Here is a 25,903-nt window from a genome sequence, read left to right as displayed (position 1 = left end):
CTTGAGACCATTACTCCTCGTTCTGTCATCTGCTACCATTGAGAACAGTCTAGAGCCATCCTCTTTGAAACCCCCTTTCAGGTAGTTGAAAGCAGCTATCAAATCCCCCCTCATTCTTCTCTTCTGCAGACTAAACAATCCCAGCTCCCTCAGCCTCTCCTCATAAGTCATGTGCTCTAGACCCCTAATCATTTTCGTTGCCCTTCGTTGTACTCTTTCCAATTTATCCACATCCTTCCTGTAGTGTGGGGCCCAAAACTGGACACAGTACTCCAGATGAGGCCTCACCAGTGTCGAATAGAGGGGAACGATCACGTCCCTCGATCTGCTCGCTATGCCCCTACTTATACAACCCAAAATGCCATTGGCCTTCTTGGCAACAAGGGCACACTGCTGACTCATATCCAGCTTCTCGTCCACTGTCACCCCTAGGTCCTTTTCCGCAGAACTGCTGCCGAGCCATTCGGTCCCTAGTCTGTAGCGGTGCATTGGATTCTTCCATCCTAAGTGCAGGACCCTGCATTTATCCTTATTGAACCTCATTAGATTTCTTTTGGCCCAATCCTCCAATTTGTCTAGGTCCTTCTGTATCCTATCCCTCCCCTCCAGCGTATCTACCACTCCTCCCAGTTTAGTATCATCCGCAAATTTGCTGAGAGTGCAATCCACACCATCCTCCAGATCATTTATGAAGATATTGAACAAAACGGGCCCCAGGACCGACCCCTGGGGCACTCCACTTGACACCGGCTGCCAACTAGACATGGAGCCATTGATCACTACCCGTTGAGCCCGACAATCTAGCCAGCTTTCTACCCACCTTATAGTGCATTTGTATTAGGTAACAAAGAAGGCCTGGTCTACACTAGAAAAGTGTACTGGTTTAGTTAAATTGATATAAAAATTGATCAAGTTAAGTGGGTGCAAGCAAGGTTAAGGTGATCAAGATAAAGTGTGTCTGCATTAGAGGTTTGCAGCTATGTAACTAAATTGATTTTAATGCATTTTGGTAGTGTGCAAGGGCTAAATGTGTATTGCCAGAGGGAATATTTTATATAGAAAATATTTATATCAAGCTTCTGTCCCAGAACACAGTACTTACAGTGGTAGGAAGTTTGGATTGGGGGCGAGGAGATGTTGGAGGAAAAATAGAAATGTTAAAGTAGTAAACAGTTCAGGAATAATTTCTAAGCTGATTCTGTGATTGTTTTCACTTTTAATGAAGATTTTAGTCTGTGAAAAGAATCTCAGCAAGTTAAGACATGGTAGTACAGAGTAGAAAATGCAGGAATATAATAACCTAAGCATAACATATAGGTCTAGCATGGAAAAATTGTCTCTTCAATGCTACTGTAATAGTCTAATGTGGATTATCTTGAAAAGAAAAAACAAAACCCTAAGGTTTTATTTTTAAGATATAAATAGCACATTTTCAAATGATAAACTTTTTACCTACTTGTATTTTTAATTTTTTTAAAGGCAAAAATGTAATAATTGTATTTATTTAATTTGTAGAGCACCAGAGATTATACTGGGGTTGCCGTTTTGTGAAGCCATAGACATGTGGTCGCTGGGGTGTGTGATTGCAGAGCTGTTCCTTGGGTGGCCGCTGTATCCAGGAGCCCTGGAATATGACCAGGTAGTAGAATAGCTTTATGAATGACTTTATATTTTAAAAGAATGCATAATTTCTTTATTCTAGGCTAAATTCATATGGTGTGATTTTTCTCATGTGAAAGATAAACCTGTACTACATTGTTTAATGGAATTAGATTACATGAAAGAGTCCACTTAAATAATTTACTTTTGATTTTATTAAAATTTTCTGAAGGAAAATACTAAATGTTCAAAGTATTGAGGTACCATGCTAGGCAATGTGTGTCAGATTCTCAGCTTCTGTAAATTGGCATAGCCCCATTGACCCGTTAATGGAGTTATGCCTATTTAAAGCAGCTGATAATTTGACCTATTTGTACTCTGCAACATTCTAGATAAATATTGTTGATATGGAGACAAATAGGTGTACATTCCTCATCAAATACTGTAAGTTTTTCTCATTTTTGTAACCCACAATCTGTTACTTGGAATTAAATTCTAGTCTTCATACAGATCCTTTCTTTAAAGATATATGTTGAAATCTCTGTTCCACTGTGGAGGTCTGTGTTCCTACTGCAAAACTCTAAACTTCTGGGTTATGCCTTGTTTTTGAGTGCCATCTCTGCAGTAGAGACACAGAACATGCTATAACTCCATATTTCCTTCTGACTGTTAAAGGACTTATGGCTCAACCTGTACTGCAGTTTTCTGTCTCAAATCTGAAGGGTTTTTGTACATTCTTGGTACTTAATTTTATTGTTTTTTGGGGGGTGGGGGAAGGGGGAATAAAATGTTTGTGTCATTGGGATTCATGGCAATGTCGGCATGTTAAGGCTCAGGGCCTCTTAGTTCCCTAGTCCCTCGGACTTCAGTCAGAACTTACCTTTCCCTCCTTAGCCACATGTTCTTATGCGCACACATGCCACCCTTTGTCAGGCTCCATCTCCATTGCCTGCAAACCTGGCTTCATTCCATATGTCCACTAAAAAAAAAAAAAGTCAACTTTATTGCTAAAATAACAACTCTGACCAAGGTTCTAGCCTCTCTTGTCTGGTGGACAAAGCCACAGAAAGTTTGAGTGGGGACTCATTTCCTCATACCTACACCCGAGACAACTATCATTACTGATGCTTCGCTCTTAAGCTGGGGAACTCATATTGACCATTATACTGCAGCCCTCTTAGAGGGGACATGCAGGTTTACTTCTCACTTTCCCTACCACTAACTGAGGAGAGAAATATCTACAAAACAACATCCAGTTATTGATTTAAGCTTCAAGGTGTTGCTACTTATTGCTTCTTGCTAGTAATACAAGAAACAATCATTGTAATAATGGTTATGTGTCATTAAAATTAAATGCATGCTTGGAGACCTGCTAAACACACAATGAAAAAACAAACAAATGTTGGATTATATAACCTTACTACACAGTTCTAAATAAGGTGAGGTACTTGCCCAAGAGTCAGATGCCTCAAGGCAGGGAAATGTTAGAAAACCATGTAATTAATTTTAGTCAAATATATATATTAAATAATGTTAGAGAAATGAATATTCATATATAGTATTATAAAAAATAAAGGAATTTTTGCTTTTTGTATTTCTCTTTGCTGATGCAGCTGTTCAAAACTTAGCTGAAAAGGCTTCATGGTTGTGTAAACCAGGAAACCTGGTTTGTCTCTCTTATCTGTAAAATCCTCTATCTATGCAAATATCAGAATGAAGCAAAGTAGTGTGAGAGAATTGTTAGCTCCAGGTACACCCACCCTCTCCCTTCAGCAAGACAGCTAACAAATAAAAGCCCAAGGCCACAAAAATAGACCAGTAAGATAAAAGCAACTGGATGGAACCAGAGGGATTGAGTGCAGAGAATAGATGATAGAAATTGACAGATAAAACGAAGTTTTAACAGGATAAGCAAAAATATTAGTTGAGGTTAGTTGTAATTTATGCATGAGATGTTTTAATTAGGAGTTTAGAATAGATAGGTACACAATTGAGGTAACCTGGTAAAGTTATGGAACAAGGGGTAAAAGATTGGTGATTGACAAAAAAAAGAGTGGAGGAGACACAGGGGAAGACTAATCGAACATAGAAACCAGGGATTTAAAGAGAGTTGTCCTGTCCCTGAGGATGGTAGTTTGATTATCTTTCTTGCCTTATCTGTTTTTGCATGTATAAGTAATTCATAGGGGATAATACATTTATCTTAAAATGTACAAAATAAAGGCTAAAAGAAACTGTTTAAGCCTAAATTAAAGTGGATCTTATTTTTCACCCAATATTTAGCTGACGAGCGGTACTATTTAGGGCATTCTAGAACTGAATAGTGAAAATCCCCTAAAGAGCTCTTCTAGATACTACTGTCATTGTTTATATATACCCACTCCCCCAAACCATTTGTAAATATTTTTTGCAAAATAAAATTGGCCCAAAATAAGTAGAAATCCGACAAAGGTAACAGGGAAGATTTAAATATTAATATGGCAATCTCACTTTCACAGAACGTTGCTAGTATAAACACATTCCAGAACTTCACTTTTACTGACATCAGATCATTGCATGGTCTCAGGGATGTCAGCCAAAATTATTGCTGTTTGTTGATATAGTTTTGCGAATTAAAAAAAATGAAAAAATATAATGGTCTTTTGGGATTTTTTGGCAGCTCATCTCTTTCTATAATACAGACTCCAGTGAACCTGAAATTCTTAATCTTATCTTTTACAGTTTATATTCTGGAGAACTTCACCTGTGTCCGTATAGAGTTAACAGTGGGTTACAAGGCTGCTTGAGTGGGGAATGAATCAGTCAGTTGCCCTCTTTGTATGCACTGTTTTAAAGTTAATGAGAAATGTACAAAATGTGGAGAAGTACCTGGTTGTGGTTTCAAAATCGTATTTCCTCTTTTATAATTTGCCACACAGAAAATTCAGGTTCAGCTAACTTCAAAGATCTGATTTAAACTCACAACAGAAAGAAAATGTAAAGAGAAGGATGTAATGTATTCACTTATTGAATATCATATGATGTTCTTAGATCCCTACAATACTCATGCACAACAATGTGAGTTAAGGTAAAAATATCAGTCTTAGCTTTGGTTACTCTGTCATGTTTTTAAGGATTTAAGTCAAATCCTTGACATTTTTTAATATTTCTGATGATCCAACATTTTAAAATTGCAGTACCTAAAAGAAACAGATGGTTGTGAAGTGATATGATTATAGTATGATGGTGTGGCTTGTTAATAATATTCACTTTTTTGAAGAGAGATTATATATATATAAAAATAAAACACCTATCATACCTTCTACACCAGTGGTTCCCAGACTTGTTCCGCCGCTTGTGCAGGGAAAGCCCCTGGCGGGCCAGGCCAGTTTGTTTACCTGCCGTGTCCGCAGGTTCGGCCAATCGCAGCTCCCAGTGGCTGTGGTTCGCTGCTCCAGGCCAATGGAAGTTACTGGAAGCAGTGGCCAGTACGTCCCTCGGCCCGCGCCGCTTCCAGCCCTCCCATTGGCTTGGAGCAGTGAACCACGGCCGCTGGGAGCCACGATCGGCTGAACCTCCAGACGCAGCAAGTAACAAACTGGCCTGGCCTGGCCTGCCAGGGGCTTTCCCTGCACAAGTGGTGGAACAAGTTTGGGAACCACTGTTCTACACTAATGGTAATTTATAAATGGTTACAGTAAAACATCTTGGTGTATACAGTTAGTTATAGACCTGATACAATGTCCACTGAAGTCAACAGAGATACTCCCATTGTTCTAAATGGATGTTGGATCAGGCCCTATATAGTGAAGGATTCCAGAGTACTTGACAAACAATATCCTGAAATTTCACTCACTGCTGAAATGCAGCCTTCTTTGGAGTGAAACACATATTCACTATGTAACAGAGCACGGCAACGTATAAAGGAAGTGAAAAACTTCCAAAGAACACTGTATCTAACTGCAAACACAGGGACAATTTTAGGTGGGTAGAATGTGATTAGCCAAATGAAATTTGGCTGGAATGTGGGGAGTTAATACCTGTATCAAAAGGCGTCTAACATTTTTATATAGCACATTTGCAAAATGGCAATCATCAGAATGTTCGGAGAAAATGGAACAAAAAATTAACTCTTCTTTCCACTGTGGATATATATGGTCTTGTCATTAAACAGTGTGGAAATTCTTTTAATACCTGTTGAAAGAACTGTGGCATACACCTAACCCATCCCACTGTAAAATGTTACTTTTGCTGGGACCCCATGCATTCCTTGAATCATTTTTTAATTATTAGAAAAATAGTGCCTTGTATGTTCATTCTAAGGGGAAAATTGAGTATTCATGTCATTCTGTTCTCTTCTGAATGGAACAAACATCTTTCCTGAGCTTATCTGTAAGGCCTCAGTTCAGCTCTTAATAAGGATTTGAATGAGGGGAGGATGGTGACTTTGTGAAACTGCTCCCGGAGAGCATTCCATGCATATGGAGTCATGATTATTGCAGAGTTTGCAGTAGTTTTGAACCAGTAAGTAATGTAAATAAAAGACTCATTGCTGACCAAAATTATGTCCTTGTTTAACTATACTAGTTTAGATGCTTGGATATTTAGCAAAAAGAACAGGAATACTTGTGGCACCTTAGAGACTAACAAATATATTAGAGCATAAGCTTTCTTGGGCTACAGCCCACTTCATCGGCTGCACAGAATGGAACAATTGACAAATGGGCCATCTTGATTATCACTACAAAAGTGTTCTTTGTTTTTTTTTTTTCTCCTGCTGATAATAGCTCATCTTAATTAATTAGCCTCTTACAGTTTGTATGGCAACTTCCACCTTCTCTGTCTGTCTGTCTGTCTGTCTATCTACTATATGTTCCCCAAGTACTCCTGTTCTTTTTGCGGATACAGACTAATAACGGCTGCTACTCTGAAACCTTGGATATTTAGGGTTTTCTCCTGCTAATAGATGGAGAAAGTAATACAAAACTTTTTAAAGTGCCGATTCTCTCCTGTGTAAGAGTTGTTTGCCCACTCTCAGTCCCTTTTGCATTTTTTAGTGTGGGAAATGACGAAGTGCAAGTTTCTATCTTTGTAGATCATGATTTGAAAACAAGAAGTTAAGTTCCTTCTACTTTTTCCTCCTCCAGATTCGTTACATTTCACAGACTCAAGGTTTGCCAGGAGAGCAGTTGTTGAACATGGGAACGAAAACTGCAAGATTTTTCTGTAGAGAAACAGATGCACCATATTCTGGTTGGAGGTTAAAGGTAAAAAGTATTAAATAATTGAAAAAATAGTATAATGCATACATACGCAACATAGACCAAATTAAGGTTTCTTATTTACAACAGGGAGATCTTATTCACAAATTTGCAAAACTAAGATAGAATTATGTCTTCTATCTAAGTAATGTTACGCCAGCCCTACTCTACAAACCTATATTGGTATAACTATGTTGCTCTGGGGTGTGAAATATCCACACCCATAGGTGATGTAGTTATAATGACCTAATCCCTCTCATAAGCAGGGTTATGTCAACGAGAGATCTTCTCCCGTCAACATAGCTACTACCTGTCGGCATAGCTAATCCTCCTCCCCAATGGGAGAAGCTCTCCCTTCAGCATAGTAGCGTCTTTACTAAAGTACTATATCAGTGCAGCTGCACTGTACTGCTGTATGTGAAGACAACCGCCCAGACCTATGTGGTTTAATTTCTCTGCTGTATAAAGAATTAATTAGCTCCCGTGTTATCTCTGGAGTGGGACCCACAAAGGCTTAGGCAGTATTGAGTAAAGAGCCAAGTACAGATAACAAATGGAGTTAAATCTTGGTGAATGGTCATGAAATTCTGAAGCAATAGTAACAAAATGAAATATTCTGTAGTAAGTTTTTTGGTTTATTTTGCTTAGTATGTTTAAAATGCAAAGTGAGGATTGCTAACTGGGTTTACTGTTGGTGCAACTGTCCACAAATGAATGCCTTTTGGGCCCAGGTTATGTTAGAGCTTTCTAAGTGCTTCAGTGTGGTTATTCCTGGTCTCCAACTTTGATATTTCTGTTGGATCTCACTTTAACTTCCATCTTATCTCTTTCAGTATGAATGGATCTGAATGGGGTTTTTATTGGCTAGAGAATGTATCTTTTTATGTGGATACAAGACAAGTCACCTTTCTGTCTCTGGATATTAAGATTGTTAAATCTCCCATAGCAGACTAAACAATCTACTCTTTAGAGGGAGAGGAAAGGGAAATTGTTTTGATGTATGGAGAGCACAGCTGAACTATTTTCCAGATAGTAAGAAAAACATTGCTGAATCTAGTCTAGAAAATATGCTGAGGAAGCTTCTCTTTAATGTACTTTTAAATAGTGGTGGTTTTTTCTTTTGGGATCATGCAAGAGTCCCTACTGCAGGATGAGGGTGAGACTCAGGTGGGGCTTTGTTTTATTTACTTATTTTGGGGAAATTATAACAAAGTGAGGGGCAAGGTATTTAGTTTCATTATTCTACTGTCTTGGTGTATATACTTGTCCTTTAAGCCTTGTTTGTTTATGATGATTTAATATTTCAGATACTTTCTTTGTCACTGTAGCTGTGAACAAATAAAATGTACTTGAAAACAAAACAAAAACCCTGTAAGAAGAGAGAAATTGAAAGGGGCATGATTCTATTTAAAATGATACTGTCACCTAGTTTAGTTCCAAAAGTTAGTGGTAGGTGAATATGTAAAATAAACCAACAACAAACAAACAAAAACCTTTTATGTAAGAAACCAAATACCAATAAAAAGTTTTCATAAAGCATGTTTTTGTTAGATGTTCGCTATTTCCTGAATTGTTTGCAAACCAGATACTATAGTATAGCATTGTGATTATTCAGAAGAGCCAGGAAGTGAAATTGTCTATTTTTGTTGTCTAAACTGACAGAAATACAAAAAGTCAGCAAAAAGCATAACAGTAAAATAAATGTCAAATTAAAGTCTCTCAATTGTCTAAAGTGTGATTATTAACAGTAAATATTTTATGCTAACAGTGTCCTTTTAGTTGATGGAGTGTTTGGTTTTTTCCCTTTTAAGACACTGGAAGAGCATGAGACAGAGACAGGGATGAAGTCTAAAGAGGCCAGAAAGTATATTTTCAACAGTTTGGATGATATAGTGCATGTGAGTACTCAAGTATTTTTCCTTTGCAAGCAATACAGTTGAGAGATGCACAATGATTTATTTTTAAACTTTTATCAGATTTTGTGAATTAGAGTACATTCTGGGAATATTTTCCATTCATCCATACCTGCCTAGTGTGCTTCTGTGGAAATGGTCCATCTATGCCTGTCTGTTTAATTCCTTGGTGTATAGATCACATCGTCTTTTGTTTTTGTGCAGTTACATTTGTCCTGGTGAAAAAGATCTTAATTAGTGTGCGGTATATTCCATATTCTACTGTAACATCTACCAATCTAGAAAAAGGATGAAGACAAATGATACTTCTACTATAAACAAAAGCCTAGATACAAGAATCATTTTACCTAGAGACGCTGGCAGCTTTCCAAACCCTTTTGTTTTTAACTAAACTGCATCCTTATACTTTCACTGCTTTATATGTCTTAATCACTAATAAAAGGAAATCTCCTCCCCCTCTTTCTTCTTTGACATCCTGAGAAAATACTCAATTCCATTTCAGGACTGGTGTTACTATACACATTTGAAATTGTCTTCTTCATGTACTAGCTCTGTTCTCACAGCTCACCTTAAAAAAAAAAAAAAAAGGAGTAATACTTAGCATTTATTTAGTATTTTCCACTTTCAAGGCAAAAATAAGTAAGAGGATCTGGTGGTTTTTGTTGCTTTGAATCTTTTATTCGTCTATTTTCAGAGGTTGGCAACTAACTTCTACTTAGTTCTGAGAGACTTCCAGTGGCATGGGAGCAGACAGAGAATCTCATCTGTCTCGTATGTCAGGCACATGGGTTCCCTAATCTGAGTGAGCATCACTGATTAAAAATGTATCAGTTGAAAGAAAACACTTCCAGAGATGATGATTTGAGGCAGGTGCGGGCACCAGTACTACTGATAACTGGGTTTCTTTTTCAAGGATTCTAATCTCCACCTCCTAAACAGACTGTTAAATTTCAAATCCCAAATTTGGAATGACAGGTGGTATAACGCTTTCAATAGATGTTAGGTGCACAGGTACTGTCAGAAGAGCAGTTATTTATACAGTAAAATCTTGAAAGGTGTTTGTTGGGTCAGATTCATTAGCCCTAAGATAAACATGTTTGGACAAGCTAATAAATTCCAAATATTTCACTTGGCCCTACTTTTTAAAAGCAATACATTTTAGTCTTTTGAAGTGGAAAAATTTAATGAAAGGAACCAAAGGAAGTATTATCAGTATGCATACTTGTTTTATCTGACTTTTTAAAAAATTGTTCCATGCCAGGTGAACATGGTGATGGATCTGGAAGGAAGTGACCTATTGGCAGAGAAGGCAGATAGAAGAGAATTTGTCAGTCTGTTGAAGAAAATGTTGCTGATTGATGCTGATTTAAGAATTACTCCAGCTGAGACACTGAACCATCCTTTTGTTACCATGAAGCATCTCCTAGATTTTCCACATAGCAACCAGTATGTTATATACAGTAATAATAAAGCAATGTTGGGTGGGGTGTGTGTGTGTGTGTGTGTGTGTGTGTGTGTGTGTGTATATATATACTCAAAAAATATACATATACTCAAAAAATTCTCTCCTTTTAACAGAGTGAAATCTTGTTTCCATATCATGGATGTCTGCAAATACAGATCAAACTCATATGACATAAGTAATTGCAATAAAACGCCACTTATAAGACCAATTGCCTCAGGCAGTGCTACTAATCTGACTTCAAACTTCACCAAAATTGGCACAGTGAGGAGTCAGGTAAGAACTTTTGGCTATTAACTCTATTAATTTAGTTTCTCATTTTGATTTCAAAATATGATCCAGGAATCATCGTATTTGACAGTAGATGCAAAATCTTATGTACATTTTATTTCCGCTTTCTAGAGTTGTTCACTTTTTGTTCAGTTTGAAAAAGTTAGTTTTCTAAGCCTGATTTCAGAAACGTTTAGGTTTTGACTTGTCATCCTGAAAGTGGTTTGCTTTATTACAGTGCCATCCAGTGGTCAAATGGTATTTCTTCATCTGAAATGTTTTGAAACTTCAATTTCAGTTTTCAGAGTAGCAGCTGTTAGTCTGTATTCACAAAAAGAAAAGGAGTACTTGTGGCATTTGAGCATAAGCTTTCCAATGAAGTGAGCTGTAGCTCACGAAAGCTTATGCTCAGATAAATTTGTTAGTCTCTAAGGTGCCACAAGTACTCCTTTTCTTTTTTCAATTTCAGTGGAATTAATTAATAATTATTTGCTGTGTGTGTGTGTGTGAGAGAGAGAGAGTGAGTGAGCTGATAATAAAATATACATTAATTTTAATGTGGTCATCCATGCTAAATTTATTGTTTCAGGCATTAACTGCATCTGCCCATTCAGTTTTACATCATGGAATACCACTGCAGGCAGGAACTGCTCAGTTTGGTTGCAATGATGCTTTTCAACAGGCACTGATTATATGCCCCCCAACTATCCAAGGTAGGATTAACTGAAATTGTTTCATTTTCTGAATTTTGAAAAGCAGCAGCTGTTACTAGAGTAGTTAATTGTCTGTATTGTACTATAAACTTTGTCTGAGAATTTACAGTTCTGCTGTAAAAAAAAAAAAAAAAAAAAAACAAAAACAAAACAAAACACACACACAAAAAACCACCACATCTCCTCAGTCTGAAACTGGAAATATTTTTGATTAAATAAATGTATCTGGATAATAATGAAGTCCTACCATTGCATTAGTAGGTGAATTTTCCTCATATTTTTAATCCACAGCCCTCTGAATGAAATTGAATGCTAAAACAGGAATTTATTAGCCTCTCCAAAATGTGTTGCTAGCTTTCTGCCACTGCCCGGTTGTACTTTTGAAGTGTAATATGTAGTATAGATCAAGCTGAGATATTTTAACTCATGATGTGAGAGAGACCAGCAGAGCATGGTCTCTGTTCAGACTAGATTTGACTGAGACTGTTATAGTGCAAAGCACATACATCTTATTTGAGAGATACATGCTAAATTTTCTGACCTTTTACATTTATGCCTTCATGTTTGGTGGGATAGCAGATGTTAAAACATAAAATATAGTGTAGTTCATAAAGTTCATTTTTGTGAAAGTAAATGTTGTTACATATACTCAACTTTGGTTATATGTGACTCTAAGCATACATGATTTAGAGTTCTCTCAAAGCTTTCAAAAGTTACAGAAACCACTATTAAGGCAGCCCAAAGGAAGGTCTGTATACCATATCCTAACATCCAATTGTCAGTTTTTTCTCCTTACAGCAGTTTAGGAGCTCATTCACTCATTTTACCTGTGGGATTCCAGGGCAGATGTTGTCTTCTTAAAACTAGAGATCCTAGCACCAGGCCAAAAGGTATTGCTATGAACTGGAACTGCTATGCTTCTAGCACAAATCTGAAATACTTTCTTGTTTTTAGATATGTCTGCATAGATGTAAATAATAATGTGATACTGTGCTCTATAATGTCAGAGAACATTTGATTTGATTTCTGTCCCCAATCTAACATGAACAGTGTACTTTTGGTGTGGGTAGAGCGTTGTTTATGTCAAACAGCAACCTGCTTACCAGTTGAAAAGAATGACAGTGTCTAGATCCAAAGCAGTCCTGTGCAGTCCCCATCTTAAATGAGGATGATCACAGCATGGGATCTGAAGGCTGTGCATGTGTGAAATAGGTTTAAAGTTTGGGCAAAATAGGGAGAAACCTTTTGGGGTTTCAGTTAGGAATGTTGCAGATCCATGGAGACAGCATGTATAATTACCCTGAGTAATTACCACTCTGCTGGATCCTACAATTACTGTGTGTCATATGATGAACTAGGACAGTTGCATCTGATCATTGCAGCCTGAACATACTGTTTCAAAAAGGTCAGGTGGCCACAACCATGCTTTGTGGCAGGTTCTCTGCCCTGTTGTGCTCCCATTATGCTACTCGGGCAGCACAGACACAGCAGAAGCCCACCCCCAAGTCTCCTTGCAAGGAATTCCCACTGTGGGGGAATCTCCAGTGTGCATAGAGCTCCTATGCCTCCCCCATCGCTCCTGGCGCATAGGATGGCTCAGGTGGAGAAAAGGAGTACCTTGAGCATGCTACTCTCTGGCTCATGGTCTCTTGGGGATAGTAGCCGGCTTGCACAAGTTGAGCCACCTCTAGCTCTAACCTGGGCTGGATAATAGAATCAGGGAGCTAAAACTGGTGGTTGGTTCTCCTCTTTTAGACTAACATTGGGTAATTGTGGAGGAGAAGGGGGCCATCCTTTGCTGGTGCTTCCTTAGACTCTGGCAAAGCCAGTTGAGCACCTATCCTGCTGTCTTAGGGGCTTCCACAGCTTGGTAGGGAACCCATCTAGATCTTCCTATGGCTAATTCAAATATTTCAGATTAAAAATTACAATTCACAGAATATATTTTTAATTCATAATTAAATACAAATCTTAACAGAGTTGCCCTCAGGACAACTTGGAATCTTGAGTCAAAATGTTGGACACCACTGTACTTGGTAGCCGCCCAAACAAGTATGAGACCAAAATATTCAGTGCAGAATGCTTTACTTTTTGGCAAAATAGTCTGAAAAATGGTAGGAACAGTCACTCTAAGCCTGATCTGAGCCAGTGACTTAGATGTAAGGATCTGTGTCCAGTTCCCCCTCAGAATGAATTTTTCTTTTACTATGAGAACCTTGAGTTCGGGTCTAGAGCACATAACTGATTCCTTGATTTCTTCTATATTAGCTTTATGATGGTTGTAAATTTCAGCATAAGGTCGGAATTTTACCATAATTCTGATATTCATCTTTAGCTATATACTCCAACCATGTTTTAAAAGCTGAATTATAACTGTAGCCCACAGGAGTCTGAGAGTCCAAATCCCAAATGGTTCATGCATCTGCATGATATTTTGGCACGTGCAATTCCAGTCTCTTATGCCTCATGGTTTTTCAGGCCAGAAAATCCTGCAGCCCATGCAGGGACTGGTGAAGGAAACTGGCTATCCCAGAAGATTCCTTATGCTCTCCAGGAATCTATCTTTGGGAGCATGGAGTAGCAGTGGAATTGGGGTAGTGAACCTTGAGGAAACTTCATGCTCTGAGGCATATCTCTGTAAGTGTGAGCAATGGATAAGGGTCTTAGAACACTGTGGTAGGATGGGTCCTGGAAGGAAAGCAATAGGAGAAATGCTGAAGGGGATGGGCAAGAGAGATACAGAAGAAGAGGACAGAAAACAACAAAAAGGAAGGGGGAGGGGAAATCAAACAGGACATAGAAAGGAAAATGAATTTTTATAGAGGAAAAATATAGAAGTGGGAGATGAAGAGGAAACAATCAGTTTTAAGTTTAGTAATTTATTCTTATCTTTAGCTAAAATACCATTTACAGTTATCACATGAACACCAAAATTAAGCATTTGATATGCACCTACAGGCAGCACCATCAATAAAATTTATTCCACCTTACTTTTGGGGATATTGGTTAAATTGCACTGTTCTTAAGGAAGGAGATAACAAGTTGGCAGAACCTTTCCTTATAATAATTCTGTAACATCCATTTGAGATAGATGTTTTGGGAATTCCTGAAAAGAAATCTTCAGATAATGCCTAATACCCAGTTATTGGAAATTTTTGGTAGCCAATGAGGTGACAATGTTAGCATACAAGTACTTCCTCTGAGGCAGACTAGAAAATAACTGGAATACCACAGGGATGTGCTCCTTTCTACATGTATATAAGAACATAGATTAGGCTTTATTCTCCTAAACAAGCACATGCACATCATGTAAACAGAGGTTTTATTGTTTGAAGGACTTGTATCAGACAGTATCTGGAATCTGACAGTAGATTTTTATGGGAAGAGACTCTAGTTTTTGCTGTTTGTATTTTTTAAAATCAACCCATCAGATATAAACTGTTTTGACAAGAACCGTCTTTTTCATCTCAAGTCACTGTCAACTATGGAGAAGAGAAGGCAGTTTAGGTGACACTTGGGTGTTAGATTTCAGTTTGGTTGTATTTTTTCATCTTTGTTTTTTCTCTGAAGAGGTTACCCATTGCTGCAATGCACCAATATTGAGAGGGCATGTGTTCTTGTTGGAAAATGGCCAGTCTTTGAAAGGGAAAATGAAATCATTATGAGAGCTGCAGGTGTTAAGGAGTTCTTTGTAAATTATCCTAAATCCCGCTTAGTTCTCTCTCACCAACTGGAAATCATAGAGATCCTGATAGACATAGGCTGAGGAAAAGCCTTCCTACTTAAATTCAGAACCCAAGAAAACTTGCCCTTTCTTAAGATATAGAGCCAGCAGGTGTTACCAACAATGTTATTCATAGCTGTTGCCTCTATCCTGGGTTTCAGAAATTTCTGAAAGCTTTGAGTATACCAGTCCAAAATGTTATAGACTGTTTGAGCCAAACACATAACTTTATGCACAGATTATTTCCTTCTGAGTATACTAATTATAGGTAAGTAATTTATTCTCTGCTAATGGTACTTTTTTTTTTTCAAGATGCATGTTACTATTTTAGTAATACCTAATAAATTAGATATTGAAAAGGAGACAGCACAGGAAAAAATAGTTGTCTTTGGATTCCATTTCCTGCTCTTAGTAGTGTGCTGAACTAGAATACTAATACTAAAACTCTCAGCATTGTAGAAAGTTTTTAGCATGAGTCATTCTGCCGAGGATAAAATATAATTGGTTCTTTCTATAGAATGTGTTCTCATAGTGATTACACAAATTACAGTAACAGACACTTGAACAGATAGGTATTGAAACAAAATCTCCTCTAAGGCCTTGTCTACACTACGAAATTAGGTCGAATTTATAGAAGTCAGTTTTGTAGAAAGCGTTTTTATACAGTCGATTGTATGTGTCCCCCCACAAATGCTCTAAGTGCATGTAGTCGGCAGAGTGTGTCCACAGTACCGAGGCAACCGTCTACTTCCGGAGTGTTGCACTATAGGTAGCTATCCCACAGTTTCCGCAGTCTCGGACGCCCATTTGAATTCTAGGTAGAAATCCCAGTGCCTGATGGGGCTAAAACAATTGTCGCGGATGGTTCTGGGTACATATCGTCAGGCCCCCCTTCCCTCCATGAAAGCAAGGGCAGACAATCGTTTTACACCTTTTTTTCTTGAGTTACCTGTGCAGACACCATACCATGGCAAGCATGGAGCCTGCTCAGCTAACCGTCAGCGTATGTCTCCTGGGTGCTGGCAGACGCAGTACTGCATTGCTACACAGCAACAGTTTATTGCCTTTTGGCAGCAGACAGTGCAGTATGACTGGTAGCTGTCGTCGACGTAGTCCAGGGTGCTCTTTTAACCGACCTAGATGTGGTCAGGGGTGCCTGGGCAAACATGGGAGTGACTCAGCCAAGTCATTTCCCTTTTAAGTTTCGTCTCGTGGCAATTCAGTCCTACCAGCAGTGCACTGTCTTTTAATCTGCAGCCAGCAGAAGACGATGGCCAGCAGTCCTACTGCACCATCTTCTGCCGAGCACCCAGGAGATGACGATGGCTAGCGGTCGTACTGCACAGTCTTCTGCCAGCAAGATGATGAAGTGGATCAAAACAAGAAATGGACCAGATTTGTGTTGTATTCATTTTCTCCTCCCTCCCTCCATGAAATCAACGGCCTGCTAAACCCAGTTTTCAGTTCTATCCTTGAGGTTTAGAGTTCTGTCCTTGGGGGCCATTCTGTTTCTTGCAAAGCCACCCCCTTTGTTGATTTTAATTCCCTATAAGCCAACCCTGTAAGCCATGTTGTCAGTTGCTCCTCCCTCCACCAGAGCAATAGCAAACAATCGTTTCGCATCCTTTTCCCTGGATTGCCTGAGCAGGAGCAGACGCCATAGTACAGCAAGCATAGAGCCCGTTCAACTCACCACAGCAGTTATGACCATTGTAAACACCTCGCGCATTATCGTGCAGTGTATGTAGAACCAGCACCTGAAAAACCAGGCGAGGAGGCGACGGCAGCGCGGTGATAAGGACATGAACGCACTTTTCTCTAAAACCGCGTTCCCCCACAATTTGGAGATCATGGTGTTAATGGGGCAGGCTCATGCCGTGGAACACCGATTCTGGGCCCGGGAAACGAGCACAGAGTGGTGGGACTGCATAGTGTTGCAGGTCTGGGATGATTTCCAGTGGCTCCGAAACTTTCGCATGTGTAAGGGCACTTTCATGGAACTTCGTGACTTGCTTTCCCCTGCCCTGAAGCGCAAGAATACCAAGATGAGAGCAGCCCTCACAGTTCAAAAGCGAGTGGCAATAGCCCTGTGGAAGCTTGCAACGCCAGACAGCTACCAGTCAGTTGGTAATCAATTTGGAGTGGGCAAATCTACTGTGAGGGTTGTTGTGATGCAGGTAGCCAACGCAATCACTGAGCTGCTGCTATCAAAGGTAGTGACTCTGGGAAATGTGCAGGTCATACTAGATGGCTTTGCTGCAATGGGATTCCCTAACTGTGGTGAGGCTATAGACGGAACGCATGTCCCTATCTTGGGACCGGACCACCAGGGCAGCCAGTACATAAACCGCAAGGGGTACTTTTCAATGGTGCTGCAAGCACTGGTGGATCACAAGGGACGTTTCACCAACATCAACGTGGAATGTTCAGGAAAGGTTCATGACGCTCACGTCTTCAGGAACTCTGATCTGTTTAAATGACTGCAGGAAGGGATTTACTTCCCAGACCAGAAAATAACTGTTAGGGATGTTGAAATGCCTACAGTTATCCTTGGGGATCCACCCTATCCCTTAATGCCCTAGCTCATGAAGCCGTACACAGGCACCCTGGACAGTAGTCAGGTGCCGTTCAACTATAGGCTGAGCAAGTGCAGAATGGTGGTAAAGTGTGCATTTGGATGTTTAAAGGGTCACTGGCACAGTTTACTGACTCACTCAGACCTTAGCAAAACCAATGTTCCCATTGTTATTGCTGCTTGTTGTGTGCGCGCCACAATCTCTGTGAGAGTAAGGGGGAGACTTTATGGAGGGGTGGGAGATTGATGCAAATCGCCTGGCCGCTGAATAAACACAGCCAGACATCAGGGCAGTTAGAAGAGCACAGCTGGAAGCGGTGCACATCAGAGAAGCTTTGAAAACCAGTTTCATGACTGGCCAGGGTACTGTGTGACACTTCTGTTTGTTTCTCCTTGATGAAAACCCGCCCCCTTGGTTGACTGTAATTCCCTGTAAGCCACCCGCCCTCCCGCCTTCGATCACAGCTTGCTTGCAAACGAAATAGTCACTATTGTTTAAAAAAACATGTATTCTTTATTAATTGATAACTCACAAGGTCGGGTGGGGTGTGGGAGGAGGGAATGAAAAGGCCACTTTAAAACTTGTTGAATGCCAGCCTTCTGTTGCTTGGGCTGTCCACTGGGGTCAAGTGCTTGGTTGCCCGGAGCCTTCCCCCCCCCCCCCTCGTTCTTGGGTGTCTGGGTGAGGAGGCAATGGAACTTGGGGAGGAGGGAGGGCGGTTAAGCAGGGGCTGCAGCAGCAGTCTGTGATCCTGCTGCCGTTTATGAACCTCCACCAGACGCCGGAGCATGTCCGTTTGATCCCACAGTATCCCCAGCATTTCCTCATGCCTCCTCTGATTTTCCTGCCGCCACCTCTCCTCACGTTCCTCGGCCACTGTCCTGTACTCTGCTACTGTGTCCCTCCACACAGCTCTGTCAGTGCTGGACGACTGCATGAGCTCAGAGAACATTTCATCGCGCGTGCGTTTTTTTCGCCGCCTTATCTGAGAGAGCCTCTGGGACGGAGGAGGGAGGCTTGAAACATTTGCAGCTGCTGGAGGAAAAAAAGGGAGTGAAATATTTAAAAAGATACATTTTCCAGAACAATGGCTGTACTCTTTCACGGTGAACAACACTATTCACATTACATAGCACATGTGATTTTGATACAAGGTCGCATTTTGCATCTTATATTGAGTGCCTGCGGCTTTGGTGTTAGTGATCACACGCAGGGCCAGACAACAGAATTCGGCTTGCAGGCGGCCATGGTAAGCCATAGTCTTTCAGCTTCTGCAACCTTCATAACAGCAGTGCCCTCCTCTCCCATACCAGGCAAAGCCCGTTGAATTGGCCATTTACTGCTGCAGTTTTCCTGTTAACGTGCAGCAGCAGAAATCAAACTAACCCCCTCCCCCCCATCCAATTCTCTGGGATGATCGCTTTTCCCTCCCCCCATCGCCTGGCTGGTATCAGGGAAGATCCCTGCTAGCCAAACACAAACGGCTCAGCACCAGTGGCCCCCCTCCCACTGCGTGGCTAACTGTGGGGAGGATTTCTTTTCAGCCACAGGCAAACAGCCCAGTAGGAACGGCCACCTCTGAATGTCCCCTTAATCAAATTCCCTATTTCAACCAGATTACCATGAACGATATCACTCTCTTGAGGATAACACAGAGAGATAAAGAACTGATGTTTCTTGAATGCCAGCAAACACCGGGACCATATGCTGCCAGGCTTTGTCATGCAATGATACCAGATTACTTGCTACTAGCATGGCATGGTAAAGTGTCCTACCATGGAGGACGGAATAAGGCTGCTCTTCCCCAGAAACCTTCTGCAGAGGCTTTTAGAGTAAATCCAGGAGAGCTTCATGGAGATGTCCCTGGAGGATTTCCGCTCCATCCCCAGACATGTTAACAGACTTTTCCAGTCGCTGTACTGGCCACAAATGCATCCCAAGTCCTCAGGGCTACTTAATTATTAAAAAACGCTTGCTTTTATAACAAGTATTGTATTTAAAAAGGTACACTCACCAGTGGTCCCTTCTCTGGCTTCATTGGGTTGGGAGGGTATTTCAGTCAAGGTGATAAAAAGACCCTGGCTGTCGGGGAGAATGGTGTGCTGTGTGCTCTCCCCAAGCTTGTCCTTCTCCTCCTCATCTTCCTCATCCGCAAAATTCTCAGCCATGGCGGAAAGTACCCCATCATCGGAGTCCATGGACAGGGGTGGGGTAGTGGTGGCGGCCCCCCCTAGAATTGCATGCAGCTCAGCGTAGAAGCGGCATGTCTTGGGCTCTGTCCCGGAGCGTCCGTTTGAGTCTTTGGTTTTCTGGTACGCTTGTCTGAGCTCCTTAAGTTTCATGCGGCACTGTGTTGCGTCCCTGATGTAGCCTCTGTCCCTCATGGCCTCTGAGATTTTTTTTTAAATGTTTTGGCATTTAGTCTTTTGGAACGTAGTTCTGATAGTATGGATTCCTCTCCCCATATAAAGAAAAGGAGTACTTGTGGCACCTTAGAGACTAACAAATTTATTAGAGCATAAGCTTTCGTGAGCTACAGCTCACTTCATCGGATGCATTTGGTGGAAAAAACAGAGGAGAGATTTATATACACACACACAGAGAACATGAAACAATGGGTTTATCATACACACTGTAAGGAGAGTGATCACTTAAGATAAGCCATCACCCACAGCAGGGGGGGGAAAGGAGGAAAACCTTCCATGGTGACAAGCAGGTAGGCTAATTCCAGCAGTTAACAAGAATATCAGAGGAACAGTGGGGGGTGGGGTGGGGGGGAGAAATACCATGGGGAAATAGTTTTACTTTGTGTAATGACTCATCCATTCCCAGTCTCTATTCAAGCCTAAGTTAATTGTATCCAGTTTGCAAATTAATTCCAATTCAGCAGTCTCTCGTTGGAGTCTGTTTTTGAAGCTTTTTTGTTGAAGGATAGCCACTCTTAGGTCTGTGATCGAGTGACCAGAGAGATTGAAGTGTTCTCCAACTGGTTTTTGAATGTTATAATTCTTGACGTCTGATTTGTGTCCATTCATTCTTTTACGTAGAGACTGTCCAGTTTGGCCAATGTACATGTATGCCAACATTTTTATGGCTGACTTAGAACAACGCTTCCTCAGCTCTCGTCCCCTAATGCCCCTACTCTACTTGCGCTACATTGATGACATCTTCATCATCTGGACCCATGGAAAAGAAGCTCTTGAGGAATTCCACCATGATTTCAACAATTTCCATCCCACCATCAACCTCAGCCTGGACCAGTCCACACAAGAGATCCACTTCCTGGACACTACGGTGCTAATAAGCGATGGTCACATAAACACCACCCTATATCGGAAACCTACTGACCGCTATTCCTACCTACATGCCTCTAGCTTTCATCCAGATCATACCACTCGATCCATTGTCTACAGCCAAGCGCTACGATATAACCGCATTTGCTCCAACCCCTCAGACAGAGACAAACACCTACAAGATCTCTATCATGCATTCCTACAACTACAATACCCACCAGCTGAAGTGAAGAAACAGATTGACAGAGCCAGAAGAGTACCCAGAAGTCACCTACTACAGGACAGGCCCAACAAAGAAAACAACAGAACGCCACTAGCCATCACCTTCAGCCCCCAACTAAAACCTCTCCAACGCATCATCAAGGATCTACAACCTATCCTGAAGGACGAGCCATCGCTCTCTCAGATCTTGGGAGACAGACCAGTCCTTGCTTACAGACAGCCCCCCAATCTGAAGCAAATACTCACCAGCAACCACACAACAGAACCACTAACCCAGGAACCTATCCTTGCAACAAAGCCCGTTGCCAACTCTGTCCACATATCTATTCAGGGGATACCATCATAGGGCCTAATCACATCAGCCACACTATCAGAGGCTCGTTCACCTGCGCATCTACCAATGTGATATATGCCATCATGTGCCAGCAATGCCCCTCTGCCATGTACATTGGCCAAACTGGACAGTCTCTACGTAAAAGAATGAATGGACACAAATCAGACGTCAAGAATTATAACATTCAAAAACCAGTTGGAGAACACTTCAATCTCTCTGGTCACTCGATCACAGACCTAAGAGTGGCTATACTTCAACAAAAAAGCTTCAAAAACAGACTCCAACGAGAGACTGCTGAATTGGAATTAATTTGCAAACTGGATACAATTAACTTAGGCTTGAATAGAGACTGGGAATGGATGAGTCATTACACAAAGTAAAACTATTTCCCCATGGTATTTCTCCCCCCCACCCCACCCCCCACTGTTCCTCTGATATTCTTGTTAACTGCTGGAATTAGCCTACCTGCTTGTCACCATGGAAGGTTTTCCTCCTTTTCCCCCCCCTGCTGTGGGTGATGGCTTATCTTAAGTGATCACTCTCCTTACAGTGTGTATGATAAACCCATTGTTTCATGTTCTCTGTGTGTGTGTATATAAATCTCTCCTCTGTTTTTTCCACCAAATGCATCCGATGAAGTGAGCTGTAGCTCACGAAAGCTTATGCTCTAATAAATTTGTTAGTCTCTAAGGTGCCACAAGTACTCCTTTTCTTTTTGCGAATACAGACTAACACGGCTGCTACTCTGAAATCTCCCCATATAGCGATCAGATCCAGTACCTCCCGTTCGGTCCATGCTGGAGCTCTTTTTCGATTCTGTGATTGCATGGTCACTTGTGCTGATGAGCTCGCCTGGCCAAACAGGAAATGAGATTCTGAAGTTCCCGGGGCTTTTCCTGTACACCTGGCTAGTGCATCAGAGTTCAGAGTGCTGTCCAGAGCGGTCACAATAGTGCACTGCGGGATAGCTCCCGGAGGCCAGTACCTTCAAATAGTGTCCACACTAACCCTAATTCGAAACAGCGATGTCGATTTCAGCATTAATCCCCTCGTTGGGGAGGAGTATAGAAATCGGTTTTAAGAGCCCTTTATGTCGAAAAAATGGCTTCGTTGTGTGGACGGGTGCAGGGTTAATTCAGATTTAATGCTGCTAAATCCGACATAAACTCATAGTGTAGACCAGGCCTAAGTTAATTCACATTGATTAATCCAGTTTGAAAAGTCTAAATCAGTGGTACGACTAAATTGTAAGCATAGCAAGAAAAATGAGTTGTCTGATTAAAATTCTCCTCATCAGTGTTTTAATTTTGCTCTAGTTATATCATAATATTTTGTTTAAAGCTTGTATGATTCATTTGTTTTCCTTTTCCCATTAGGAATTCCTGCAAACCATGGTAAGCCTTCTGGTTACTCATTAAGGGTAGATAATACAGTTCCATTGGTGACACAGGCCCCTACTATACAGCCACTACAGATACGAGCAGGAGTTCTTTCTCAGGTTGGTTCATTTGGAATTGTGTATTTTAAAAATGGCTGTTTAAAAATGTTATATTACTAGGCACTTAAGAAATCTTATATTTGTAAAGATTGCGTTTGATATGTCCTTAAAGTGTCCAGTTTCAATCACTTTTTTGGATTTATGCTGAATTTTAAGAAGCTAATATAAATACTGGTCATTTACTACTTAATGAAATCTGCTTTACTTCACAACAGCCATGGTCTAATCGAACTCAGCAAATATTGATTCCTGCTTGGCAACAAATAACACCTGTGGCTCCTTCTACTGCAACTCTAGCCTCTGATCCTGTGGCTGGTCCACAAAGATTTGGAGACTGGGGGTAAGTCCAAAAAATTTTGTACACCTTTTTTTAGGACATCCTTTTTTGCATAACAAAGAATATGGATTTGAGTTGAAGAGTTTACAGCTAATAACTCCCCTCTTCTCTCCTTAGGAAAGTGATTCCTCATGGCAGCCATTACAATTCAGTGATGCCACAGCCTCTCTTAAATCAAATAACTTTGTCTGCCACTCAGCCAATTAGTGTGGGTATTGCACATGTTGTCTGGCCACAACCTGCAGCTACCAAAAGAAATAAACTGTGCCAGAACAGGTTGGTGAAATGGTATTTTTTTTTAATTTGGTGTAGATTTTGGTCATAGCTTCACAAGCTTTGTACAGTGGATAAGAGAGATATGAATAATGCATGCTCACTAAAGTCAGTGACTGTGCTCAAACTGTTCTGTTGCCCCTTTTGAAAATAAACACCTAGCTAGCTGCCTTATCAGTTTCTCTGAAGCATTTTGGTAAATAGGATGGGAGACATGAAATGGAAATAAACTTTTTTTTTTTTTTTTAACCTTTGATGTAGTCTCTGCCAGGGATAGTAGCAGCTTTGTCTACATATGTGCTTAAATGGCCTTTGGCAAGGGTTTAAAAATATATTGAGATAGTCCTAATTAGATGCTCCTAATTCTGTGTGAATGAGGATTCATCAAAGAATTAAAAATAAATAGAAGTTATATAATAGTGGTCATAATATGGCTAGAATAGTCTGTCTTTTGCTGGCAGCGAGAAACTCTTTAGCTGCTCATTGGAGAAAATGTGCCCCATCACTACTGAAGTGGTTTGCAAAGGTATGGGATGTTTTAGTAATGGAGAAACCAAGACTATGAAGAACAATTATGGTAGTGGTTATACTACTGGACTCCTTTTTCTAGTGTTTGCTAAGGCAAGGTGTCATTCAAAGCCCATTGATGTCAGTGAGAATTTTTCCAATGAATAAGGACTGAAATGTCTGCAGTGTCCAAGCTAACATTTCTTCATTCCTTCTTTAATTTATAAGAGAATGGTGCTTTCAGCATATTGTATTACATTTCACTGGTAAATCCAGCCTTTGACCTTACGTTGCAACATCCAGAACAACCCTGCTTGCTATTTGCAATACTTACTGGAAAATTTGCCATCGTTGTTATGAATTACCATATATGCAATATATTTACCTGTATCTTCATTGCTTTGTTTTACTGCTTATTTTTATTCATGGATGTATAACAACGATGTTTTAATCTACTTGGCTTTTTTAAGTTGTGGGGAGAAGAATAGAATTAAGTTTCCAAGTATGTTACAGAGATTCTACTAACTGTCTAATGAGGTGTCTTCTTCACAGGAGTAATGTGTTACAAAATACCAATATCCAAAATTCAGCATTTATATCTCCAAAGATAATTAACGTGAAGGCTGTCAAGAGAGTAAGTTGTATAGAAGCACAGGACAATCATAACTCAGAAGGACAGGAGAGGAACTGTTGCAAAACATCTGTCAGGCAGGACCCTGATTCATCTGTTTCAAACAAACAGCGCCAGGCTATCATCATTGCAGATTCTCCAAGTCCAGCAGTCAGTGTGATCACCATCAGTAGTGACACAGATGAAGACGATACAGGACAAAGGCATTTACTAAGAGAGTAAGAGCTTAAATAAGTCTAGTTTTATTAAACTGTTACCTATACTAAGAAACATGCAGTGATTACAGCAATATTCTCTAGTTCAGCTACTGTGTGTAAGTCAATATTTGATTTTAGACACAATGGCAGTCAATGTGCTTCCAACTTTTTGGTACAAAAGGCAACTCCATGGCAGTATCTTATTTGGAAACTGAAGGCTACTTGTAAAATTCTGCTTTGCATGGCTATGCAAGCAGTGCATTCATAACAGGGACTTAATGTTTAGAATTCTTGTTATAACAGTAGATGAGTTGTTAATGTTTGAAAATTGACTCCTCTTAGGTATAGCATGTTTATTGATTTTATGTCTTAATATTGACTTGCACTGTTCATACGTACCCATCTCTGTAGCATTACTTGTATCTGTGTATGAAATTGGAAGTTGAGTATAGCAATAGAAATTCCATCCTAAAATGATTTTTCTATAATAAGTTATGAAATAAATTATTCCATATTAAATTACTGTGAATCAAAGAAAAGAGGTCAGTTTTGTTTGAATGCACTTACATTCTGTATGGCTGTGAATTATGGCTTTTCCCTCAACATAAGTTTGAGGAAGCCTAATGTCATCTGATTGTTCAGGCTATGAATCTGAAACTGGTAAACAGGCAAGTAGAAGATAAAAATTTAGGGCCATATCTTCAAAATATGATTGAAGTATGTGTACAGTTTATGTAAAATTAATTATATAATTTTTGCACATTGTTTGTGCATGCAAACCATAAATTCAACATATAAAATACTTCCATGTGTAAATTGAGTGCAAATAAGGTTTGTATGTATATCAGCATTTATGTTCAGTAGCGGTAGTTAGGCTTAGCAGTATTCGGGTTTTGGGGTTTTTTGCAAGTTTTGTCAAAAATTGGGGTGGGGGGAGATGATAAATCTATATTAACTATTTATATCTATATTAACTATTTTTATATTTACAGTTGCGGGGAGTTAAGGGGGGGTAGGATTGGGGTTAGTGCAGCATTGACAGTGGGACTGCAAGGAGCTCTCTGCGTGGCCAAGGGGCCAAAGACACCCAGGTGCAAGGTGCATGGAGGCTGCA

At 40.2% G+C, this 25,903-nt stretch overlaps 1 protein-coding gene across 7 annotated transcripts in view; it reads left to right on the top strand.

The window, feature by feature from the left end:
* HIPK3 (homeodomain interacting protein kinase 3) overlaps window positions 1-25,903 on the top strand; it is a 151,015-nt gene that overhangs the window by 107,363 nt on the left and 17,749 nt on the right. For 4 of the 7 annotated variants that reach the window (XM_038404245.2, XM_043515740.1, XM_038404247.2 and 1 more), the window contains 11 exons: window positions 1,516-1,639; window positions 6,726-6,845; window positions 8,651-8,737; window positions 10,014-10,198; window positions 10,331-10,490; window positions 11,074-11,197; window positions 11,980-12,087; window positions 22,723-22,844; window positions 23,060-23,184; window positions 23,299-23,457; window positions 24,514-24,810. In XM_038404245.2, the coding sequence (XP_038260173.1) occupies window positions 1,516-1,639; window positions 6,726-6,845; window positions 8,651-8,737; window positions 10,014-10,198; window positions 10,331-10,490; window positions 11,074-11,197; window positions 11,980-12,087; window positions 22,723-22,844; window positions 23,060-23,184; window positions 23,299-23,457; window positions 24,514-24,810 (1,611 nt within the window). The remainder of the gene's footprint in view (window positions 1-1,515; window positions 1,640-6,725; window positions 6,846-8,650; window positions 8,738-10,013; window positions 10,199-10,330; window positions 10,491-11,073; window positions 11,198-11,979; window positions 12,088-22,722; window positions 22,845-23,059; window positions 23,185-23,298; window positions 23,458-24,513; window positions 24,811-25,903) is intronic. The other 3 variants (XM_043515742.1, XM_038404250.2, XM_043515741.1) reach the window with 2 other exon arrangements.

This window comes from Dermochelys coriacea, chromosome 6 (assembly GCF_009764565.3).
Source record: "Dermochelys coriacea isolate rDerCor1 chromosome 6, rDerCor1.pri.v4, whole genome shotgun sequence".
In the NCBI taxonomy this organism is placed as follows: domain Eukaryota; kingdom Metazoa; phylum Chordata; order Testudines; family Dermochelyidae; genus Dermochelys; species Dermochelys coriacea.
The sequence above is the reverse complement of the archived record's forward strand: the minus strand, read 5'-3'. Positions and strand labels throughout refer to the sequence as shown.